This window comes from Mytilus galloprovincialis, chromosome 13 (genome assembly GCF_965363235.1).
Source record: "Mytilus galloprovincialis chromosome 13, xbMytGall1.hap1.1, whole genome shotgun sequence".
Classification (NCBI taxonomy): domain Eukaryota; kingdom Metazoa; phylum Mollusca; class Bivalvia; order Mytilida; family Mytilidae; genus Mytilus; species Mytilus galloprovincialis.
Window position 1 is genome coordinate 30,078,780 of NC_134850.1, and position 23,396 is coordinate 30,102,175.

Genomic DNA, 23,396 nt, shown 5'->3' on the forward strand with positions numbered 1-23,396 from the left:
CCCTTTTTTTTCTGTTCACAAATTTTCAAAATATTTTATATAAATCTTAAGAAAGTCAAATTTAGTTAAGTATTAGTTTTGTGTGGACTGCAAGTTATTATTATTTAAAAGAAAATATATTTTAAATCTTATAATTAAGACTTGATGTGTGATTCTGGTGAAGGAATATATTGACATACTTGTATTGTGTACATACTATATTTCTATTGGTGATTGGATTTATATTGGATTTATTACATTGTACTGAAGGTGTACATATATTGGCAGAATATATGAAGATACAGAATACAGAATAGAAACACTAAATAAAAAAATATGCATACAGTTGTTTTGAAACACCTAAGACTTAAAAAATATTGACTGCAATGAAATGTAGGGTACAAGACTTCCTAATTCAAGGGATATATATATTTCGGCCCTTTTTTTTTTAATATGAAACAGGATGTGATGTACTATGATTTGGTGGTATGACACCTGTAGCTACATCAATTATTGCCAACCCCAAATAAAACTTTAAATCACCCAAGTTAGAAAAGTTAATTGAAAGAAAGATAGGTAACAACTAATTTGAATGTGATTGTTTATATCCAATAGAACTCTTTAATGAACTAATTAATAACTCTACGTGTTTTGACGCTGTTGGTTCAAAAATTCTTGAAATATTAGTGCTCCATTGATTTAGGAATCTAATGTGCATATCTTTTTTATTAATCTAAGCCTTTGCAGTTATTTTTCCATCAACCTTTATATTTATATGCAAGCTAGAGTACCCTTATCAATGAAAGTGGCAATGTTACGAGATGAACAACTGTAGACCAGCATCTTTACTTTCAATTTTATCAAGAATTGATAGAATTTGATTTGATTTGTAGGTAAGTCTTGGTTTAAAAATAGCCTGACTTGTCAGTCATCTCTAGACCGTGATAACATGCTATGCATGCTTAATTGTATTCACAATGAGCTGATAGATATCAACAAGAGAACTCAGAGGCGGATTTAAGGGGGGGCCCTGCTTTTTGCGAAAAAATTTGGTTTGCTTATATAGGGAATCATTAAAGCGTGACTGGAGCGGGCCCCCTCTTAGGTCAGTCAGTGGGCCCCTACTTATGAAAATTTCTGGATCCGCCACTGGAACTTACTTCAAAGGTGGCCACAGTAGAGGTCATGATGATTGAACACACAAGTTTTAACAACAGAGGAACACCAGTGAAGTCTAAAGGAACTCTTTCTTTCCAAGAACAATCATGAAATGGAACATAGTACATGCCAAGGACTTAGGTTGTTGAAAATTATAAGTTGAAGATTTTCACTCAAGGCAACAGACAACACATTAATACCAGACTCAAAGATTGTACATAATTTTAATCGTATCAATCTGATTTGATCGAATACTGTATATAGCGTTAGTGGAATAGATTTGTAATGTCACCATGTGTAGTCCTGCAGAGTTGAAACGTTTCATTTAGGAACCCAAATCTTATATGAATAGTTTAAGAACTGTTGATTAACCTAGATCAAGGAAATTACACAATATAGAGAATTTTTTTTTTTATATTGTTTAATCACTCAATAGTATTATCAAAATTACAGATGTACAAGTCTGATATACTTTCTTTTAAATCATATCTATCCAACAGGTCTCAATTTGCTCTTGCATAAGTAATTTATAAAGTTCAATTTGAATTACTTGATCTGCCTCTTGAAGATAAAAAACCCAGGAAACAAATGTTGTTTCATTATGTCATCTGTTAATTTGGCCAAAAGCATTGCTCATTTAGCTTATATAACAAGAAAAAGATTTAACATAATACTATGCGCCTAGGTTGGTTCCCTCCGTAAAATATTCAGTATGCTGATTGTCTTCCTTTTATCAAGATTTTACATGATACTATGCGCCTAGGTTGGTTCCCTCTTTAAAATATTCAGTATGCTGATTGCCTTCCTATTATCAAGATTTTTAATAACGGCCGGGTACCAGTCTACTATGTGCCTTTCTACTTATTATCACATTTGAGTTCATTGAACCATGAAATCAGGGTTAAACCCTAATTTGGGATATGATTTAGAAAGTTAACACCATAATAAACATGTGCGCTAATTTTCATGTTAATGTAACCACAACTTATATAAGTAAACCAAAACTCTGAACTTAGAACAATAAGATTTTAGACAATCAGGTCCGAGTACACAGTTATTTCGTAGTGCATTTCTTTTAGACAATAAATGAAAATTAAAAAAATTCCACCTGCGCTTTCTCAATAATATTTTTACAGTGTGTTGTACTACTTTTGGGACAAATTATATCAAAATTATAGAAAACTTCATCAGCTCTAACTCAAAATATGGACAATTTTATGTTAAGGGGGTCTTGAAATCTTTTGACAGCTTCCGAAGAGCTAATTTTTGACCTTTTTCAGCTGGACCTAATCACTACTTTACATTAATATTTATGACCCAAATTTTTTTACAGTCATTTCACCCCCCAACTTGCTATATGAGGCATAAAACATGGAGAAATAAATTTGGAAGGGGTATAACAAAAATTGGCAAGTAACACACTGTCCACACTAAGGACTATATTCGTGGACAACGAAAATCAAAGGACGATAACTGTGTACTCGGACCTAGTAGGATAGAAAAAGTTGACCAATCTTAATAAAACTTGGTATGACTAAAGCTTAATATATTATAAGACTGCTTACAAAGTTTCATAGCAATAGGATATATATTATAGACAATATGATTAATTCTATATTCAACTTTGCGTGTTAAATTTAGACGTTAAAATTGAGAAATTTCAACTATCAACATTTGGGGCTTTTAAAATTTAAATATTGCAAAAAAATACTTTTAAAATGCCTTAATATATAATATATCATGTATTTAAAGCAATAGAGTACTCATTTGATATATCAGACTTAGCATAATTATTCAAAAGTCAAATTTATATGAGCCTGTGCCTAAAAATGGAGGTTTTCCACTGAAGGGGGGCCTTACATGAAGATGTAATATTTTCCAGCAATTTTAAATTTGTGAAGCTTTTTGATTATAAATAATCCTTACATATGTATTTAATGTACTTTAAATGGAAAGAAAACTTACAAATAACATATCATATTAGTTTAAAAGGGTCTTAGGCCAAGTAAGACTAAAAATAATTTAGGGTCAATTTAGGCCGTAGCACATATTTACATTTAAAAATGCATATTGAAGCTATCGGAAATAAAAATTTGTGTCTTTTCTATCATTTCTATACTCAGGTGACATGATACAATAAATCTGAGCACAAAAAGGCTCTTACATTCAACCTTTTTAGCAGACAGTATGGTCTGATACAAAGATTTTTCACTTTTTAGTGAAAAACTTGCATGCAATTTAAGTCTCAACAGGCTTATATTTGAACCACATGCTATCCTACAGAAGTAAAGAAAGATATTATGTGAAATGAAACAGGTACAAAAGACATTGTTAAGTGCTTTTTATACAAATTTAGTGAGGTCTTTATTATGGACTTCAACTTTTATGTGCCATGCTCCTCACATTTAACTTGATCCAAACAGGGCGTTAGACGAGGGTCATTTATACAACGCATTTTGCTCATATTGTCTGAGATAATCTTCTTTTCTGTAGATTCAGAGTTCACAAATGAGTAATAAAACTGGATTAAAGCATAGAAACACAAAAATTGACACATGAAAACATGTCAGATAGAAAGTCAGAATGCCACTTATGCATCAAAATTGAAAAAGCTATGAAATGCTTATTTTGACCATATAATGCCAAAATTGGTCATTTTTGCAGAATTTCTATCAAATAAAAGTTTAAATCCTTTAGTTTTATGCTATTTGACAAATTGACACCATCAAATCATTCAGGGAAGTTGCCAAAGTACAGATTCTATATTTCCTGATTTCACCTCTTAGGTCCGAGTACACAGTTATTTCGTAGTGCATTTCTTTTAGACAATAAATGAAAATTAAAAAAATTCCACCTGCGCTTTCTCAATAATATTTTTACAGTGTGTTGTACTACTTTTGGGACAAATTATATCAAAATTATAGAAAACTTCATCAGCTCTAACTCAAAATATGGACAATTTTATGTTAAGGGGGTCTTGAAATCTTTTGACAGCTTCCGAAGAGCTAATTTTTTACCTTTTTCAGCTGGACCTAATCACTACTTTACATAAATATTTATGACCCAAATTTTTTTACAGTGTCATTTCACCCCCAACTTGCTATATGAGGCATAAAACATGGAGAAATAAATTTGGAAGGGGTATAACAAAAATTGGCAAGTAACACACTGTCCACACTAAGGACTATATTCGTGGACAACGAAAATCAAAGGACGATAACTGTGTACTCGGACCATCACATTTCCATGTTCATTATTAACTGTTAACCTTGGCTCTACACCAGATAGCATATATTTTAAAAGTTTACATCATAAATGAACATATATACCAATTGTCATACTGATTTCAACTTTACATCACACTTCAACTTAAACCAAAACTTTTAACTTGATAAGGAAACAACAAATTGACACAGGTTGAATAAAGGGCATGATACGCCCGTTACTCTTTTAACTTGTCTTTTATGCTTTAAATGAATTTATATGATCAACTAGAAATATATATACAAATCAAAAGGGATGTTACATTAATATATTCACCAAAGTTTCATAAAATCCCCCTTTTTTAAGTATAAAAATTCATTACTTAAGAAGCTTTCGGGTCGATCCGGCCCCACGTCGATCCGGCCCAAGTCGATCCGTCCCACGTCGATCCGGCCCATATGTAAAGTCAATCCGGCCCCAATAAAAAAAATATATTTCTAAGGAATAAAAATAAATATATATTAATTGTAATTCATAAATGTTTATTATTTTTATTATAATGTTAAAGGTGTACGGTAAGAAAAGTAAAAAAGGCCTTTGAAAAATATTTTCTTTAGATGAGTATAAAACAACTAGGTTGATTATGTCTTTATTACAAGTTTTCAAGATTATTGGATATAATTATATTAAAACAGTGAATTCAGGCATCAACATTAATCAGCAGTAATTAGCATTTTCTTTCAATTGACTGTGATCCTAACAAGTCTTTCATCTTGTGTAACATATAATAACAAATAGTTACATACATGAACGGTACAAGCCGATCCCCAAGCTGATACATATAAACTTTGTTTTTCTTTTTAAGTTCTTAAAATTTCTAAAATTGAGAAATGTTGTTTGATTTGCCGAATCCTTTCTATAAAAGAGCGCTGATATTATATTTTAGAGAGTGAAAACGTGCATTCAATGTCATTGTTTTGTTGTTTTCTTGCAATAAAGAATAATGGATACTCATTGACTTTTTTTTTTTATCTACACACTATTCAAAATATTGTCAAAATAAGAAAAATATATTTTCTATATCCGATGTTACAAAAAAAAGTGTTATAGAATAGAATATTTTTATATGTTATAGAAGCCTATATATTTATTAAGCTATTCTGTGTGTGAACTGAATAAAATAAAAATCGCCATGAAATTCAAAGTAAAAGTTATCATGGAAAATAACTTCATAATTTAAAAATGTAGAAACTGCGATACAAACAGACACAATAACACTAATTTTCGTATGAATTTAAAATAGTTCGTTAACTGGTACTCCAATACTTCACTGACCTGTTGTCATGCATCATCGATCGGACACTTTTTTCAAATTCCATTTATACTGTTAAAGTTTGTGACAAATTCCTCCAAAATCTAGTTAATTCATATTTTATTATGGGCCGGATCGACTTGGGGCCGGATCGACTTGGGCCGGATCGACTTTGGGCCGGATTGACTTGGGGCCGGAACGACCGGATACCCTTAAGAAAATGTAAATTCTAAAATTTATAAAAATGGAAAGGGAGCTTATGTCAATAGATATAACAATTTATCAAAGTTGCATAAAATTTTGTAAAAGTGTTAGTTATTGTCCCAAAATTGGAAAATCACCCCTTTTTTAAGCATAAAAATTCATAACACGGAAATGTAAAATCTGAAATTTATAAAAATTGAAAGGGAGCTTACATCAATAGTTATAAACAATTCACCAAAGTTTCATGGACATTGGTGAAAGCCTTTTTGAGTTATTGTCCGAAGTGTTGAAAATCCCCCTTTTTTTATGAATAAAGCCCCACAAATCCAAAATATAAAATCTGAAATTTATAAAAATTGAAAGGGAGCTTACATCAATAGATATAAACAATTCACCAAAGTTTCATGGACATTGGTGAAAGCCTTTTTGAGTTATTGTCTGAAGTGTTGAAAATCCCCCTTTTTTTTATGAATAAAGCCCCATAAATCCAAAACTTAAAATCTGAAATTTATAAAAATTGAAAGGGAGCTTACATCAATAGATATAAACAATTCACCAAAGTTTCATGGACATTGGTGAAAGCCTTTTTGAGTTATTGTCCGAAGTGTTGAAAATCCCCCTTTTTTTTATGAATAAAGCCCCATAAATCCAAAACTTAAAATCTGAAATTTATAAAAATTGAAAGGGAGCTTACATCAATAGATATAAACAATTCACTTAAGTTTCATGGAAATTGGTGAAAGTGTTTTTGAGTTATTGTCCGAAGTGTGGACGACGGACGGACAGACGGATGGACGGACGGACAACGGTATACCATAATACGTCCCGTCTAAGAGACGACAGGCGTATAAAAATGATATGTAGGCAGGGCATAACAAGATTTTAAACAAGTAATATAGTTTTGAATTTGGCTGATTTTACTATTTGGTGGATATTTCTCATCAAAATTAAGCTTGAAGAAAGGAATTCAGTTATTCTGCATTGTAATATGCTGTGTGTCTGACCTATAACTTTGTACTAAAAAAAATGTTATTGATGAAAAATAACATTTATATTGCAACAGTGTTTCAGCAAAAAAATCCAAAATATAATAAAGGAGATGTGGGGTAAATTAAAAGACACCTAGATGTCAACATACGGTCTGTCTTTAACAATAAACAAGTGTTCACATCTCTCTAAATATACAATATAAGGTCAATGTCAGAAAAATATAAACTTTTCTATATGAGGCTGAGAAACTGAGGAAGGGAGAGGTTGTACCAAGCAATTCACCAGTTTTGTGCCAAAAATCACAAAAAAATAAACTGACTATATAAACAGTTTGCCATCACCGCCCAAATACAGCTAGATTGAATTAGTTAATCCACTAGGACAGAATAATTCTTGTACATTCCTCATCAAACTGAGTAAAGGTTATTAATCTATAGCAAAAACAATTCACGCAAACCAAGTGCTATAAGTACTGTAAATTCAGAAATTATAGCAATTGTTTTTATTATTGTGAAAAATGCAAAAGGGTTATTATCGCCATAATTTAAACTCATATTTAGAAATTTGCTACATGAATTAAACAGGATATTTCTCAATATTGCAAAAAATAAAATCACATTTTAAACTAAAAATGACAAAATCGCAATAATACATGTAAATGCACACAATAATTTCTGTATTTACAGTACTGTAATGAACTTGCAGTCAGATAAATGATACTTTTGAGAGGAAGAAAAACATTTATAGCACTTTCCCTTTTCTTTAAATCTTATCAGTTCTTTGTAGGATTTTTTTTTCTTGTGTTAAGACAACATATCCTTTTTTCATTTCACTGACAGAGGTTATTTTTTCTGCTGAGGGGAGATAACAAACACTGTTTTTGTTTTTGTAAGTATTTGTTGTCTTCCTCTTTTGAGTTATGACATAGTTATTTATTCTAGAGATAACTTGTCTTACTTCTTCACTTTACAGGTCTGTATGATGTCAGATAGAAACTGCTATTTGACTTATTCCTACATTATTTTCTGCCAATCTACCCAACAAATTCTTCATGACGTCAGTGGTTGAAGAAATATTGCACAGAGATTTTTATACACGCTATGACAATATTTATTAGGTTTGTTTGACTGTTATAATTTGTAATTTGTTTATGTTTTGCTGTAACATTGTTTTGACATTTTAACCTTTTATGTCTGTTTGTTTTGTTCACACATCATTGTCAATATAATGGAATTGCATGCGACTGTCATACAAGTGAGAGGTTTAGCTAGCTATAAAACCAGGTTTAATCCACCATTTTATACATAAGAAAATGCTTGTACAAAGTCAGGAATATGACAGTTGTTGATGTGTTTGAGCTTATGATATTTCCATTTGATAAGGGACTTTCCTTTTTGAATTTTCCTTGGAGTTTAGTAATTTTGTGATTTCGCTTTTTTTTATTACCAAGCAATGTGTGATTCAATGACAAAATCTAGCAAATTATTCTGTTCAAAGGTGATAGGTACTGTCTATAAATTTGCAGTGAGTTGTGAGTTTTTGCTCCTTACTGATGGCCCAACTGTGACTTTACGAAGAAGAACAGCAATTAAAGTGCTGTAATTTTACTTTTGAATTATCATGTAAGTGTAAGAATTTTGTGTTTTGAACTTTTTCAGTTATCACACCATATCCCTTCTTTTACATTATATAAACATAATTATCTTTTTACAGATAGGATTTTTTGCTTGTCAGAGAACTGTCTACGTATGGGCTTTGCTCATTGTTGAAGGACATATGGTGATCTATAGTTGTTAATTTCTGTGTCATTTGGTCTCTTGTGAAGAGTTGTCTCATAACAATAAACAAATTTTATAACAATATAATAAATAAACATTTATATTCATAATCTATAAGAATTAAGATTTACATGTGTACTTGATAACAATTAACAATTAACCTTTATTTTTATAATTTATAACAATTAACATTTATAGTTTATAACAATTAACATTTATAATTTATAACAATTAATATTTACATTTATAATTAATAACAATTAACATTTATATTTATATCTTATTATAACAATAACAATATAATGATTTCGAAATTGTTTTAAATAAAAACAGAATAAGAGATTAAAGGCATACTTTTTCAGAGAGTGAACTTTAGAACAGTTGAGTTGTAAATGGCAGTTCATCAAAAACTAAAAGAGAAGTTGCTTTCTTGTGTTTTCTCTTCTGGTTTACCTCCACCGCCACCAAATAATGACATAATTGAAGCACCTCCAGATTTATCTGCCCCTCCAAAACTAAATGCAGGACTTCCTCCTGACTGGTCCCCTCCTCCTCCTCCTCCAAAGCTAAAAGAGAAACTGGTTTCCTGTGTATCGTCTTCTGAATTACTGGTACCAAACAACGACATGATAGAACTTCCTCCAGATTTATCTGCCCCTCCAAAACTAAATCCTGAATCTGCTGTGCTCAAATCTGTCAAATAAAAGATATATTAAGCAAATTGTTTATAAAAAATCTGAATCAGTTCACATCTAAATAAATTTGGACTTTAAAACTTATGATGGGAAAACAAGATTCAACAAAAACTGACGGACTTTGTTGTCTCAATTCTTTTAACTGTTGTTGCTCATTTACTCCCATTTATTACTGACAGTCTTATTTTGATATCTACACCAGGTTTTATTTTAATATTAAGTGCCTGTGTTAAGGGCCACAACTCCTGAACAGCAAAAGATAATATCGTCGAGATTAAGATTGAACTTGACTTCCAGTTGGACAGTTCAATCCTTCCACCAAACCCTGTACAATCCCAAATCAACTTGATTTGCATTGGAAATCCCCAATATAAATTGAACATTGAAGCAATGAAAATAACTGGAAAGTTCCCCCAAATATTTACCGGGTGATTTGCTACCAAAGAAATTGGATTTGTCACTGGCACCATCACCAGCGCTAGGAAACATGTTGCTTCCACCACCAGATTGAAACATGGACATTTCTGTAGCAAACCCACTAAAGTTTATGTTATTGTCAGCAGCACTGCTAGTCTTGGTAGTATTCTTCTGTAAAATAAGATAGAAAAAATATATCTAAGCAACTGGCAAATCATTTCTGCAAAACATTACAAATGTTATTCAACAAAATATTCTATCGTTCAATGATTACTATAACTGTGGTTTATCTTAAATTCATACCCCTATTTTTTGACATTTTTACCTATTGTGTCTGTTTGTTTTGTTCACACATCGGTGACGATATAATGGAATATGATGCGACTGTCATATAAGCGAGAGGTTTAGCTAGCTATAAAACCAGGTTCAATCCACCATTTTCTACATTTGAAAATGCCTGTACCAAGTCAGGAATATGACAGTTCTTGTCCATTTGTTTTTAATGCGTTTTGTTATTTGATTTTGGACTTTCCGAATTGATTTTCCTCTGAGTTCAGTTTTTGTGATTTTACTTTTTTTTTTCATAAAGTATGTACTATATTGTCCTAAAGCAATACTGTATGGTTTAGATTTGTTATAAGTTATACAAAAAACCATATCAAAGATATTTTCCAGTGATAGTTGATCCATATGAATGATACTCTATGCTTGAACATGTCATAATTCAATTGAATGTTTAAACATTTTGTTCGCTTTCGTTCACAATGAAATGTTCACTGACATAACATGCTATTATTTTAGAAATATATATTTCAAAGTTGACAACCCCTTTAAAGTGTTAAGATTTCCGTAATTTGTGTATTTTGCCAGTATATTTGTAATAAGTATTTTCTTCTTAAATGTTTTAATAACCATATGAACAACTTCGCACACAGTGATATAATTGATTGCTTAACATTCTAGTGGCAAATATTTCATTCATGTTCAGAAGGAGAACAGAAATGAAATATAACAGTTAGATGATGTGATACAGTATAGCAGGTTATTTTCGCGTGGTGTAAATTTCTGCTTATTTTTTTGCGAATAGAATAAAATCACCAAAATAAATTCCACCAATTTAAAAGTATACATGCAAAGGTAAGGATAAAAGTTTTGAATCCGCCAAAATAATAACCGCTAAAATATTTCGTATACCTTATTCAATGAAAATCCAGAAATTTTACAAACGCGAAAATAACCCGCTATACAGTATAAGCAGTTTCGGGATGAAGGTAGGGGTTATTAAGAATGTTAATGGAAAATAAGGGTATATTAGATTTGGGATAGATATTAATCATTGCAACAGGCCACCTACAGACATTTGAAATTATTTTTACAACAGTTCTTAACGTGCATGGCACATGACACTCTTTGAACACCAGACATTAGATTTAACATCCCCATTCTAATCGAACATGATGGGGTACTTGTACTTCCAGCACAGGCAAATGGAAGCTTCACTTTCGCAATTAAAGGTTTTACTGACAGTCAGAAGAACACTTGTAGCAGGCATTTTTCTATTCCTCAGTCACCCTAGGGAGTGGCACACAGTATCAAATACATGATTTCCTTTATTCATCGAAATCCACGATTCTAAGTTGATGAGGTACCAACGAACACCCACCATTATGCTAAAATAATTTAAAGGTACTGTAAAGTCAGAAATTATTGCAAGGTTTTCTTTATTGCAAAAAATGCAACAGGGTTATAATGGCAATACTTTAAACTCACATTTTAAAATATTCTATATTAATTAAACAGGATTTTCTCATAATCATAAAAATTAAAATTGCATTAAGTCTAAAATGACAAAATTGCAATAATAAATGCACACAATAATTTCTGAATTTACAGTACTTCCTAACTTACAGTGTCAAATATGCTCTGAACACCCATAAATATCCCTGGTTCTGTTTCTTTGCTTGGATCCTGAAATGTTTGTTTAATTCGATTATTATGCAAATTCTGTTTAGTAATCAAGGAATAAATTTTGCAATATATCAAATGATTTTTTCCTTTTTCTTTATCATCAAACCATAAAAAGGAGCAATTTAAATTAAAAACAAATACACAAAGGGAAGAAAACAATCTTGATTAAAAAAAGTAAGGCAAAAAAAAGTCTCACTTCAACATCTTGTCATAAATATTTATTTATGTTCCAATATCTTTAGTACCCAAAAGGATATGTTCCTGAAAGCTTTCTTTTTTTAGTGTGTAAAAAAACTTCAAAATTCTTTACCTTCCATATTTATTTACTTCTTGAACAATCTTAAAGCATAGTATTCATACTTTTTTCTGCTAAAGTGACTACCTAAGCACACTTCATTCCTTTAAATCATGTGATTTGTTTGGTTCTGCTTAATACTAACGGAATATATAATATTTACCACTTTATCAGCTGAATACATTGGTCTAGCTGCTCTCATTGGCTGTCCTGGTGATTGATTTAACTTAAGAAGCTTCTGTCTGTGTTTCTCCATATCAAATGGGCTAAAGTCACCAGATCCTGTTTCTATGGAGATGTGTTCTCAAAAAATAAGATAACAAAAATACTGAACTAGGAGGAAAATTCAAAACTAGAGGCTTTAAAGAGCCTGTGTCGCTCACCTTGGTCTATGTGCATATTAAACAAAGGACACAGATGGATTCATGACAAAAATTGTGTTTTGGTGATGGTGATGTGTTTGTAGATCTTACTTTACTGAACATTTTTGCTGCTCACAATTATCTCTATCTATAACAGTCAGAGCTAAGATAATAAACACGTAATTTTTCGTTTTTGACTTGCATAAGTCAAAAATTGTATTTATTATAAAAATGTACTTTCATTTTCAGACTTATTTGAGTCAAAAAATGACAGGTTGTTTTATGTTTATGAAAAGACTTAATTTTAATTGGTGGCCAAAGTGTACGACCTATGACAGCATAAACCTGTCTGAGAAAGTTCACAAGGACTTGAGCTATCTATATTTAATTATCTTATTGAACATTTATACTTTTAAACATAAATTATTTTCCTCATTTTATGTGATTACAGATGGTTGCATTATAAGGTCAATAAACATTAATTCCGTTTTTTTCACAAGGACTTGAGCTATCTATATTTAATTATCTTATTGAACATTTTTACTTTTAAAGATAAATGATTTTCCTCATTTTGTGTGATTACAGATGGTTGCATTATAAGGTCAATAAACATTACTTCCGCTTTTTTACGTTCTCGTGCATATTTTTTCTTAAAAGACAAAGCATTGTCTTTCAATGTTGTTATAATTTCATGTAGATGCTTGACCTTTTTATAAATATGCTTGGGTCGTGAAGTTGATCAATTTTGGTAACTTATCGACTCGTAGGAGTCAATATTTGCAAGTTTTTAATTCAGGTCAAATATTTTTTTGCTAACGCTATTTAACTTATTGAAGTCATAATTTGTCTTAAATGAAAGGGAGACAAATCTTGAAACCTTCAAGTTTAGACCTCTGTGAGTCAAAAGCAGATTTAGACTTATTTATGTCTGAGCTCTGACTGTATAATTAACTTTGCCCAGTAGTTATACAGTGGAAAATATTTTGTATAAATTTTAAAAAATATGAAAATTGTTAAAAATTGACTATAAAAGGCAACTAGATATCATTGAGATGGGAGCCATCTCTGTGGGCCCCGCTGTGAATAATGTGCATTAAAAAATTGTATCTTGACCATAAGACATGGGTTTGTCAACTGAAATCAAAGTTTTTGACCTTGACCTTTGACCTAGGAAGTTGTAAATAAATTATGACACACCCTTTGGTGTTGGTTTATAAACATGTCAAGTATAAACTTTGAAATGATAACGGTTCTCAAGATATAGAGCGGACACGATCTTTACCATAGGACATGGGGTTGTCAACTGAAACCAAAGTTTTTGACCTTGAACTTTGCCCTAGGCAGTCGTTCATAAATTATGACACACCCTCTGGTGTTGGTTCATATACATGTCAAGTATAAACTTTGAAATCATGATCTTCACCACAGGACACAGGGTTGTCAACTGAAACCAAAGTTTTTTTACCTTGACCTTTGACCTAGGAAGTTGTACATACATCATGACACGCCCTCTGGTGGTGGTTAATAAACATGTAAAGTATAAAGTATGAAATCATAATGGTTCTCTAGATATGGAGCGGACACAAAGTGTTACGGACGGACGGACAGACGGACGGACGGACGGACAGACTGATCACTATAGGGCGACCCGCCTTTGGCGGGGCCCTAATAACTCCATAAGGGGTCAATTGACCATTATGTACGTGTTGACCTATTTTTAGGTCTTACTTTGCAGAACATTATTGCTGTTTACAGTTTATCTCCATCTATAATAATATTAAATAACCAAAAAAAATTTAATATGACAGCCTATTATCATCAACCAGTATAATCGCAATATATCTACCTTTAGCGCAAACGCAGTAATACACAAAAATGGCTGTTCCGCCCTACGACCAACTTATTTGTACTGCCAAATATTCTCAATTTTCCACATCAAAACCCCCCAGTTTACGTAGGCCAAGATTCAGATACAATATATTTATCTCTATTCTACAGCCAAAATAAACAAATCAGTCCATTTCAATTTATTTTTCATGGTAAAATTTCATAAATCGAAAACTCTGCGAAATGATGTTATTGTCTTGGCATGGCAACGAAACAAGGTGATGTCACAAGTATGTTTCCGTAAACAAAAAATCAAATGTAAATACCGAGAATTTTAAAGCTTCTTGTATGCCTCAGAAGGAATAAAATTACATTGGAAGAAAATGTAGAAGTGAAAAATGCAATTAAAAACTAGAGGCTCTCAAGAGCCTGTGTCGCTCACCTTGGTCTATGTGCATATTAAACAATGGACACAGATAAATTCATAACAAAATTGTGATTTGATGATGGTGATGTGTTTGTACATCTTACTTTACTGAAAATTCTTGTTGCTACAATTATCTCTATCTACAATGAACTTGGCCCAGTAATTACAGTGGAAAATATTTTCGAAAAATCTACAAAAGTTTATGAAAAATGTTAAAAATTGACTATAAAGGGCAGTAACTCCTAAAGAGGTCAACTGACCATATCGGTCGTGTTTACTTATTTGTAAATCTTACTTTGCTGAACATTATTGCTGTTTACTGTTTATCTCTATCTATAATATTATTCAAGATAATAACCAAAAACAGCAAAATTTCCTTAATATTACCAATTCAGGGGCAGCAACCCAACAACAACAGTTGTTCGATTCATCTGAAATTTTCAGGGCAGATAGATCTTGACCTGATCAACAATTTAATTCCATGTCAGATTTGCTCTTAATGCTTTGGTTTTTGAGTTATAAGCCAAAAACTGCATTTTACCCCTATGTTCTATTTTTAGCCATGGCGGCCATCTTTGGTTGGTTGACCGGGTGACCGGACACATTTTTTAAACTTACTACCCCAATTCCAATGATGATTGAGACCAAGTTTGGTTCAATTTGGCCCAGTAGTTTCAGAGGAGAAGATTTTTGTAAAAGATTACTAAGATTTTATACGAAAAATGGTTAAAAATTGACTATAAAGGGCAATAACTCCTAAAGGGGTCAACTGACCATTTTGGTCATGTTGACTTATTTGTAAATCTTACTTTGCTGAACATTATTGCTCTTTACTGTTTATCTCTATCTATAATATTATTCAAGATAATAACCAAAAACAGCAAAATTTCCTTAATATTACCATTTCAGGGGCAGCAACCCAACAACGGGTTGTTCAATTCATCTGAAATTTTCAGGGCAGATAGATCTTGACCTGATAAACAATTTAACCCTGTCAGATTTGCTCTAAATGCTTTGGTTTTTGAGTTATAAGCCAAAAACTGCATTTTACCCCATGTTCTATTTTTAGCCATGGCGGCCGTGTTGGTTGGTTGACCGGGTCACCGGACACAATTTTGAAACTAGATACCCCAATGATGATTGTGGCCAAGTTTGATTGAATTTGACCCAGTAGTTTCAGAGGAGAAGATTTTTGTAAAAGTTAACGACGACGGACGACGCCGGACGCCGCTGGATGCAAAGTGATTAGAAAACCTCACTTGGCCCTTTAGGCCAGGTGAGCTAAAAATTAATCATTGAATTATATGATACTACTAGTATTATCAAAATTGGGTAAAATGGAACAGCCAAAACAGTATCGTATGTATAGGGCTTTCACGGTTAACAAAATTACTGAATTTGACCTATTAGAATAGAAATAATTCATGGCAGCCGTAGACTTGTTTTCATTTAACCATAGGTTAGGCATTTATATTCAAACGCTTAGGGTAAAATAATCGAATAAAAATACCCAACCCATGGTTAAATGAAAACAAATCTATGGCTGCAATGAATTATTTCTTAAATAACCAAAAGCTGCAAAATTATCTTAAAATTACAAATTCAGGGGCAGCAACCTAACATAAACAACAAGTAGCCTGAATGGTCTGAAAATTTCAGGGCAGATAGATCTTTACCTAATGGACAATTTTTTCCTGTCAGATTTGCTCTCAATGCTTTGGTTTCAGAGATATGAGCCTAAAACTGCATTTTACCCTATGTACTATTTTTAGCCATGGCAGTCATCCAATTTCGCGGGCAGGGTCATTAGACACATTTTTTAAACTAAATATTCTAACGATGATTGTGGACAAGTTTGGTTAAATTTGTTTCAGTAGTTTCAGAGGAAAGGATTTTTGTAAAAGATAACAAAAATTTACGAAAAATTGTTAAAAATTTACTTTAAAGGACAATAACTCCTTAAGGGGTCAACTGATCATTTTGGTCATGATGACTTATTTGTAGATCTTACTGTGTTGAACATTATTGCTGTATACAGTTTATCTCTATCTATAATAATATTTAAGATAATGAACAAAACGCAGAAAATTTAGTAAAATTACCAATTCAGGGGCAGCAAACTAATAACAGGTTGTCTGATTAATCTGAAAATTTCAGAGCAGATAGATCTTGACCTGATAAACAATTTTACCCTGTCAGATTTGCTCTAAATGCTTTGGTTTCAGAGATATAAGCCAAAATCTACATTTTACCCCTATGTTCTATTTTTAGCCATGGCGGCCATCTTGGTTGGTTTGCCTGGTCACCTAACACTTTTTTAAAACTAGATACCCCAATGATGATTCTGGCCTAGTTAAGTTAAATTTGGCCCAGTAGTTTCAGAGGAGAAGATTTTTGTAAAAGTTAACGATGACACCGGAAGCCAAGTGATGAGAAAAGCTCACTTGGCCCTCTGGGTCAGGTGAGCTAAAAAGAAAGTCTGCTATCAAATGGCAAAATCAAAAGCTCAAATACATCAAACAAATGGATAACAACAGTTATATTCCTGAATTGGTACAGGCATTTTCTTATGTAGGAAATAGTAGATTAAACCTGGTTTAATAGCTAAGCTAAACCTCTCACTTGTATGACAGTCACATAAAATTCCATTATATTGGCAACAATCTGTGAAGTTCTGGAAAGATATTTCACAATGAAATGTAGGGAAATAAATTACATTCAAGTTACACATTTAAAAGATTTGCAGATGTAATTTTGCTTAAAAGTTAGTAAAAATTATATGTTATACTATATACAAACGTGAGATTTTAGGCAGAACATGAAGTTATACCTGGTGTTTTTGGGGTCTTTGGTGACTGCTGTAGACTGATGTAAGGATTTCCATTTATATCCAACTGTTCATTCTGTTTACTATGTCCTATTGAAACAAAAAACATTTTTGATAAATAAAGCATCATATTTACAATAAATGCACATGAAAAATAAAAATAAATAAATCAAGAGGCTGTCAGAGCGACAACAAATAGGATTTTTTAACATTTATTGGTCCAATAGTCCTGGCATTTTTCAATATCACAAGGGCCATATCTTCTGAAAGGTAAAAGTGAAAATCATCAATATTTAACTTGAACTCCATTTTGTCATCAGTAACAACATATTAAAATTTGAAAAACTGGTTGAACAGTTCATGAGCAAGTGCATAGACACTGTTAGGAAGCCATTCGCCAGAATGCCTGCACACAGTACATCCCCAAATCAATAACCATTTTTTTTTGGAAATCTGGTTAAAAAATTATTATTTTGAACAAAAGCATCATTGCCAATTCTGTTCCTGCAGATGCATCCCTATGAAAAAGGTTAATCATAATTGATGTACCTAACAGAAAATGTTCTGACTGAGAAATCAGGTATGAAACTATTTAAACAAAACATTTATGACTATTCCATTAAAATGTATGTGGGAGGATAGGAAGGGACTTTCAAAATATCCCTTCAAGCAAGAACAATCTTTTAGACAATTTTGCATTTTGATCCACATTCATTAATTAAACTTCCCTTCCTACCTTCCTACATACATTTCAATGAAATAGTCCTTTTCAGATTAGGATTGAAATAAGTTCAAAGCATAAGGGTTTATTTTTCTGGTTTTGTCTAAAAAGGGATAGCCTGTATTCATGCTTGAAAGGAAGATTAAACATTTACCAAATATCCTTGTTGTGTAAGCTCTTGTAAATACATCATCTACATGACATTTGTTACAACCTTTAAAGAGAGGAAGCTTAAAGTACCTTTGAAGAATTCTTTCATGAAAATATTATATTTGATTGATTTGACTTCTACGTAGATTCTCAAAGTTAGAATGTTTCCATTTTAATCTAGTGTCAATAAAAATTTAGAACCAAATATAGTAACTGAAAAACATATTCCATTTTTTTTTTATCAACATGTCCCTGACCTCTACCGGTAATAAAAACTGATTGCATTCAAAGGGCTGAATCAGAAAATACTATGTTCCCCCCAGGAAAGGCAATTTTTAAAATTTTATGTGGGTTTTTCTTTTTGAAAAAACAAAATGCAAAGAGTACTTTCTAACTTGTTTTTATTTCTATGGGTAGTAGGGGTTAAAAAAAAGTGCCATCCTTGAGGGGGGGCAAAGTATTTTCTGTAACAGCCCTAACAATATTGAATAGTTTTGTTTATTTTGATAATTTACCAGCAGTTATTGAAGATTGAGGTTGTGGTTTCCTAGGAGATTGGTCTTGAACCTTAGACCCTGGTTTGTTTGATGGTGCCATTATCCTGAATTGATCTGAAAGTAAAGATCACATTTATTTAGAGAAGTGTAAAGCTTGTACCAATTAAACGAGAATTACAATACACAATTGTTGCAAATAATTTCAATTTCTATTGATTAACTCTTGTTAATGTTGTTACCATGGTTTGGTTGATTGATTGATAGATTGATTGGTGTTTGCTTAATGCCACTTCTAAGTAAAAAAAGTTTTCGTAGCCAGATCAGTGGATTGGTTGAAAGGGATGCCGTAATCATATTCAAATAATGATACAGGATGTTTAATACCTTGACATATTATATAGAAGCCGTTCTTTTGTTGCCCTATACATCTCTTTTAGTTATTTATATTTTTGGGGGATGCTGTCTCATTGCAAAATCCCCCAAAACTCCTTTCATCATATTTACTCATTTCTGTATGAGAATCTTTTTTTATAACCATTGTTCAAGGATTCTTAGCTTAATTTCTGAATGAAATGCCTTTTAATGAATTAAGCTAAGCCTCAGGGCTATAATTGCACCTGGGGGTACAATAAACTTGCTATTCCACTCATACCAAGTCAATAAGTATAAAATGAGTACCTGTCAGTGGAAGGTTTGCAACATTTGTAGTACTAGGTCTCAGTGTTACAGGTGATTGTCTGTTCGGCATCTGTAGTTGTGGCGTCCTTGGTGCTTCAAAAGTCTGTGAAGTTTGTGTTTGTGGAGCTATTTGTCTATGTTTTGGTACCTGCCAATAGAATAATTTCAGCAGATATGTATCAAGATGAATAAATCAATGTAAAAAAATTATAAAAGCTGTTGGATTAATTATATATATATATATCAAACATACATTTTTTTCAACAAATATAGTTCAAATAGATATAGATAAAACTCTCCATCCAAGTCACAATTTATAAAAGTAAACAATTAAACTATTTTGTACAAATTATTTGTCAGTTTTTAAACATATTTTTTGTTTTTCTGATAAAATGTTATGTACATAATAAGAAACATGAGGACAACTTAATAATCTATAAACACCAAATGATGATGTGATTTTGTAACATAGACATAGTTTCTGACATCTGTATATTTATATAGCCAAAAGGACTATTCTATTTACAGTGACTTGACTGTTAGTGTTGCTATTCACCAATTGCAACTCATTCAAAATTTTGACCCAATTGCAATTTGTTTTATTAAATCAAATTGTTCAACTGGTCAAAAATTTGAACAAACTGTTCAGCCAAAATGTGAAAGTGCAAAGTGATAAAATAAATCATACTTACAATCCTATAAGTCTGTAACTCCACTGTATTGATGTATTTCCTAAATCAGTCTATCAATCTGTATAGTTATATTATTGCCATTACCATACTAAAGGTGAACTGTTTTATTTTGAATTGCTATAAAAATGTCAAAACTAAGCTTTTATAGAGTTTTTCTTTCGAAAAGTATTCTATATTTATAAGAATCACACACTATGTGAATAAAAACCTTTCATATTCAGTAAAATATTTGAAATTGCAATATGTTTGTAGGAAGGGGAGATAATCGCTTTTTGGTTTCAAAAAGTCTTTATTCAAAAGAATAGTATTTTAGGTTATCTCCCCAAGGAAGCATATTGTTATTTCATACATATTTTACTGAATATGAAATGTTTTTATTCACATAATGTGTGATACTTATAAATATAGAATACTTTTCGAAAGAAAAACTCTATAAAAGCTTAGTTTTGACATTTTTATAGCAATTCAAAATAAAACAGTTCACCTTTAGTATGGTAATGGCTGCAATATAACTATACAGATTGATAGACTGATTTAGGAATTACATCAATACAGTGGAGTAACAGACTTATAGGATTGTAAGTATGATTTATTTTATCACTTTGCACTTTCACATTTTGGCTGAACAGTTTGTTCAAATTTTTGACCAGTTGAACAATTTGATTTAATAAAACAAATTGCAATTGGGTCAAAATTTTGAATGAGTTGCAATTGGTGAATAGCAACACTAACAGTCAAGTCACTGTAAATGAATGACAGGGGTAGAAAATTAATGAGTATTATTGGACAGGGATCCTGGATCATTCATGGTTGTATGCAAGATACTCATAGTATTATGTTGGGGAGGGGGAATATGCCATATTATCATCCCGCGGGTAAATTATCACGTTGTGATTGGTTTAGTGCCGTCACATGGTGACCTCCTATGAGACTGTAGGGGGATAGTAAATTTCATAGGGGGTTCATGACGCGTTAATGGTGACGTCATCTATTAATGTTGTTGTGTTTCATTATTTATTTTTCAACAAACGCAGCAGAATAAAGTCTAGCGTGCGATAAATTCGTTATACCGTTAACTACTGATCCCCTACGGATCCATAGAGGTGTCAGTAGCGAACCATATAACTTATAATATAAAGATATATCAGCTTGCGTTCAAATACAATTACTATAAATGGAAAAAAGTATTGGAAGTTATTCGAATGTAAAAAATTTAAGAAGCAAGATCATTTTTGCGAAATCAATGTTGTTGCAATTCTTGATTAATGATAAAAAAGAAAAAATATCTGATTTTCAGTACCAAACATACTATCAAATTATCACATTTTAATGCTATTTTATGAATTTTTCCTTTTATCTTACTAACTAATAATTTCCTATCTTAGCACAGTAGAAACTAAGGGTGTACATGCCATTGTCAAAGGTTAAATTAGGATAAACAGATAAGTAGATTATCGCCTTACAAGCACAAGCAAGAAAATAAATCTGGTTGATAATCTATAAATATCTGATCTTTTCCATATCAATCAAACTTACTTGAGAGGCTTGCTGTACAGGTCTTGTATTCTGTTGATGTACATATTTTGGTGTTTCTGGTCTTTGGACTATCTGGGGAACAGTTGGTCTTGTAGTAAACTGTGATTTAATCTGTGACATTGAGTTTCTGTATATCTGTTCATTTAAATTTTGTGCAGCAGGGTTTCTGTATATCTGCTGATTTAAGTTTTGTGGAGTGGAATTTCTATACATCTGCTGGTTCAAATTTTGTGGAGCCGAATTTCTGTTCATTGGGCTAAAAGAATATTGGGGCACGGAAGGCCTTGTGGCTTGAGATGTTGTACTTTGTGGCACAAATGGTCTAGGTGTTTGTTTCTGCATTGTTTGAGCCAAAGACGACATTTCAGACTTGTTCAAAAGCTGAGAAGGACCTTGAGGCACATATGGTCTTCCAACCTGTTGAAATTGTGGCATTTGTTGTCCAGTTGGTTGAGAAAACTGCTGTTGAGATTGTGATATTTGTTGGACAGATGGTCTAGTAAATTGCTGTTGAGATTGGGACGATTGTTGTTCAGAGGATCTAGTAAACTGCTGTTGGGATTGTGACATTTGTTGTCCAGACGTTGGAGTAAACTGCTGTTGTGGTGGCAATACTTGATATGTTTGAGGTCTAACTTGTGGCTGTGAAACATTTTGTTGATCTGTAAAATAAAATAAAAAGATATCAAATCAAAGATTTCAAAATATATATAACGAGTGGCCAAACAACTCATTATCCACATACGGTAGTGTCTTCTATTGATATTAAGAGACTAGTTTAATAGTTTTCCATATTCTTTCTATGTCATTGCCTACTAATTTAAATTAAGTAAGTAATGAATGCAAGAAACTTAATGGTTTGCAGGGGCGGATCCAGCCATTTTAGAAATGGGGGGTCCCAACCCAGGACAAAGGGGGGGGGGTTCCAACTATATGTCCCCATTGAAATGCATTGATCAGCCAAAAAAAAGGGGGGTTCCAACCCCCGGAAACCCCCAACCCCACCCACTGGGTCTGTCAATGGTTTAATGCATGGTCACTGATTGATTATCTAATTTACTGACTGTAAGTTGCTCAACGTCCAATGGCACCAAGGTTGTTGGCAATTTCTGAACACAACCTGTTGATGTATAACGTCAGAGAAGTAAAATTTAAAGATTTTATTTGACTTGGAAATCATGATACTTCATAGAACCAATGTAATAATATGAAATATCTCTCAATTAAACCTTAGCATCAAAAGACAATCTATTTTAAGAGAGCTAAAGAATAATATAGGTCCGGAATATTTTGATGTTTAGTAAAATGTTTTTTTCTAAGATAATTTTTTCAAGAAATATTGTGAAAAATGTGTCAAAAAGAACACAGTCTTTATTTATTCTTTTAAAAGATAGATTTCAATGGTTTCAGATCAAGTATCACTTGCCATTGATAAGATAAGCTCTTGAATATCACCAATAAAAATATCATCTTTCATAGAATAAAATAAATTTCAAACAACTTCATTGTCAAAGTTTCATCAGAAAATGAGTTATCTCCCATATGCACTATTTTCAAATTATCTGTTTTTATCAAATCTAGAAATCACAGCATCTATAAACTAACTTGAACTATCATTGATAATAAAAGCTGTCAATCACTCAGTATTTTTAGGGACATTTTTGTAATAAAATTGAGAA

The 23,396-nt window shown here is 31.9% G+C and overlaps 1 protein-coding gene across 2 annotated transcripts in view; it reads right to left on the bottom strand.

Annotated features, from left to right (window-relative positions):
- Positions 1-8,907: 8,907 nt before the first annotated feature.
- LOC143057192 (uncharacterized) overlaps positions 8,908-23,396 on the bottom strand; it is a 31,814-nt gene continuing 17,325 nt past the window's right edge. For both annotated transcript variants that reach the window (XM_076230448.1, XM_076230449.1), the window contains exons 12-19: positions 21,718-22,379; positions 19,490-19,637; positions 18,830-18,925; positions 17,447-17,533; positions 12,164-12,303; positions 11,646-11,705; positions 9,746-9,908; positions 8,908-9,318 (exon numbers count right to left, since the gene is read on the bottom strand). In XM_076230448.1, coding sequence (XP_076086563.1) covers positions 9,029-9,318; positions 9,746-9,908; positions 11,646-11,705; positions 12,164-12,303; positions 17,447-17,533; positions 18,830-18,925; positions 19,490-19,637; positions 21,718-22,379 — 1,646 coding nt within the window. In that variant the 3' untranslated portion in view covers positions 8,908-9,028. The remainder of the gene's footprint in view (positions 9,319-9,745; positions 9,909-11,645; positions 11,706-12,163; positions 12,304-17,446; positions 17,534-18,829; positions 18,926-19,489; positions 19,638-21,717; positions 22,380-23,396) is intronic.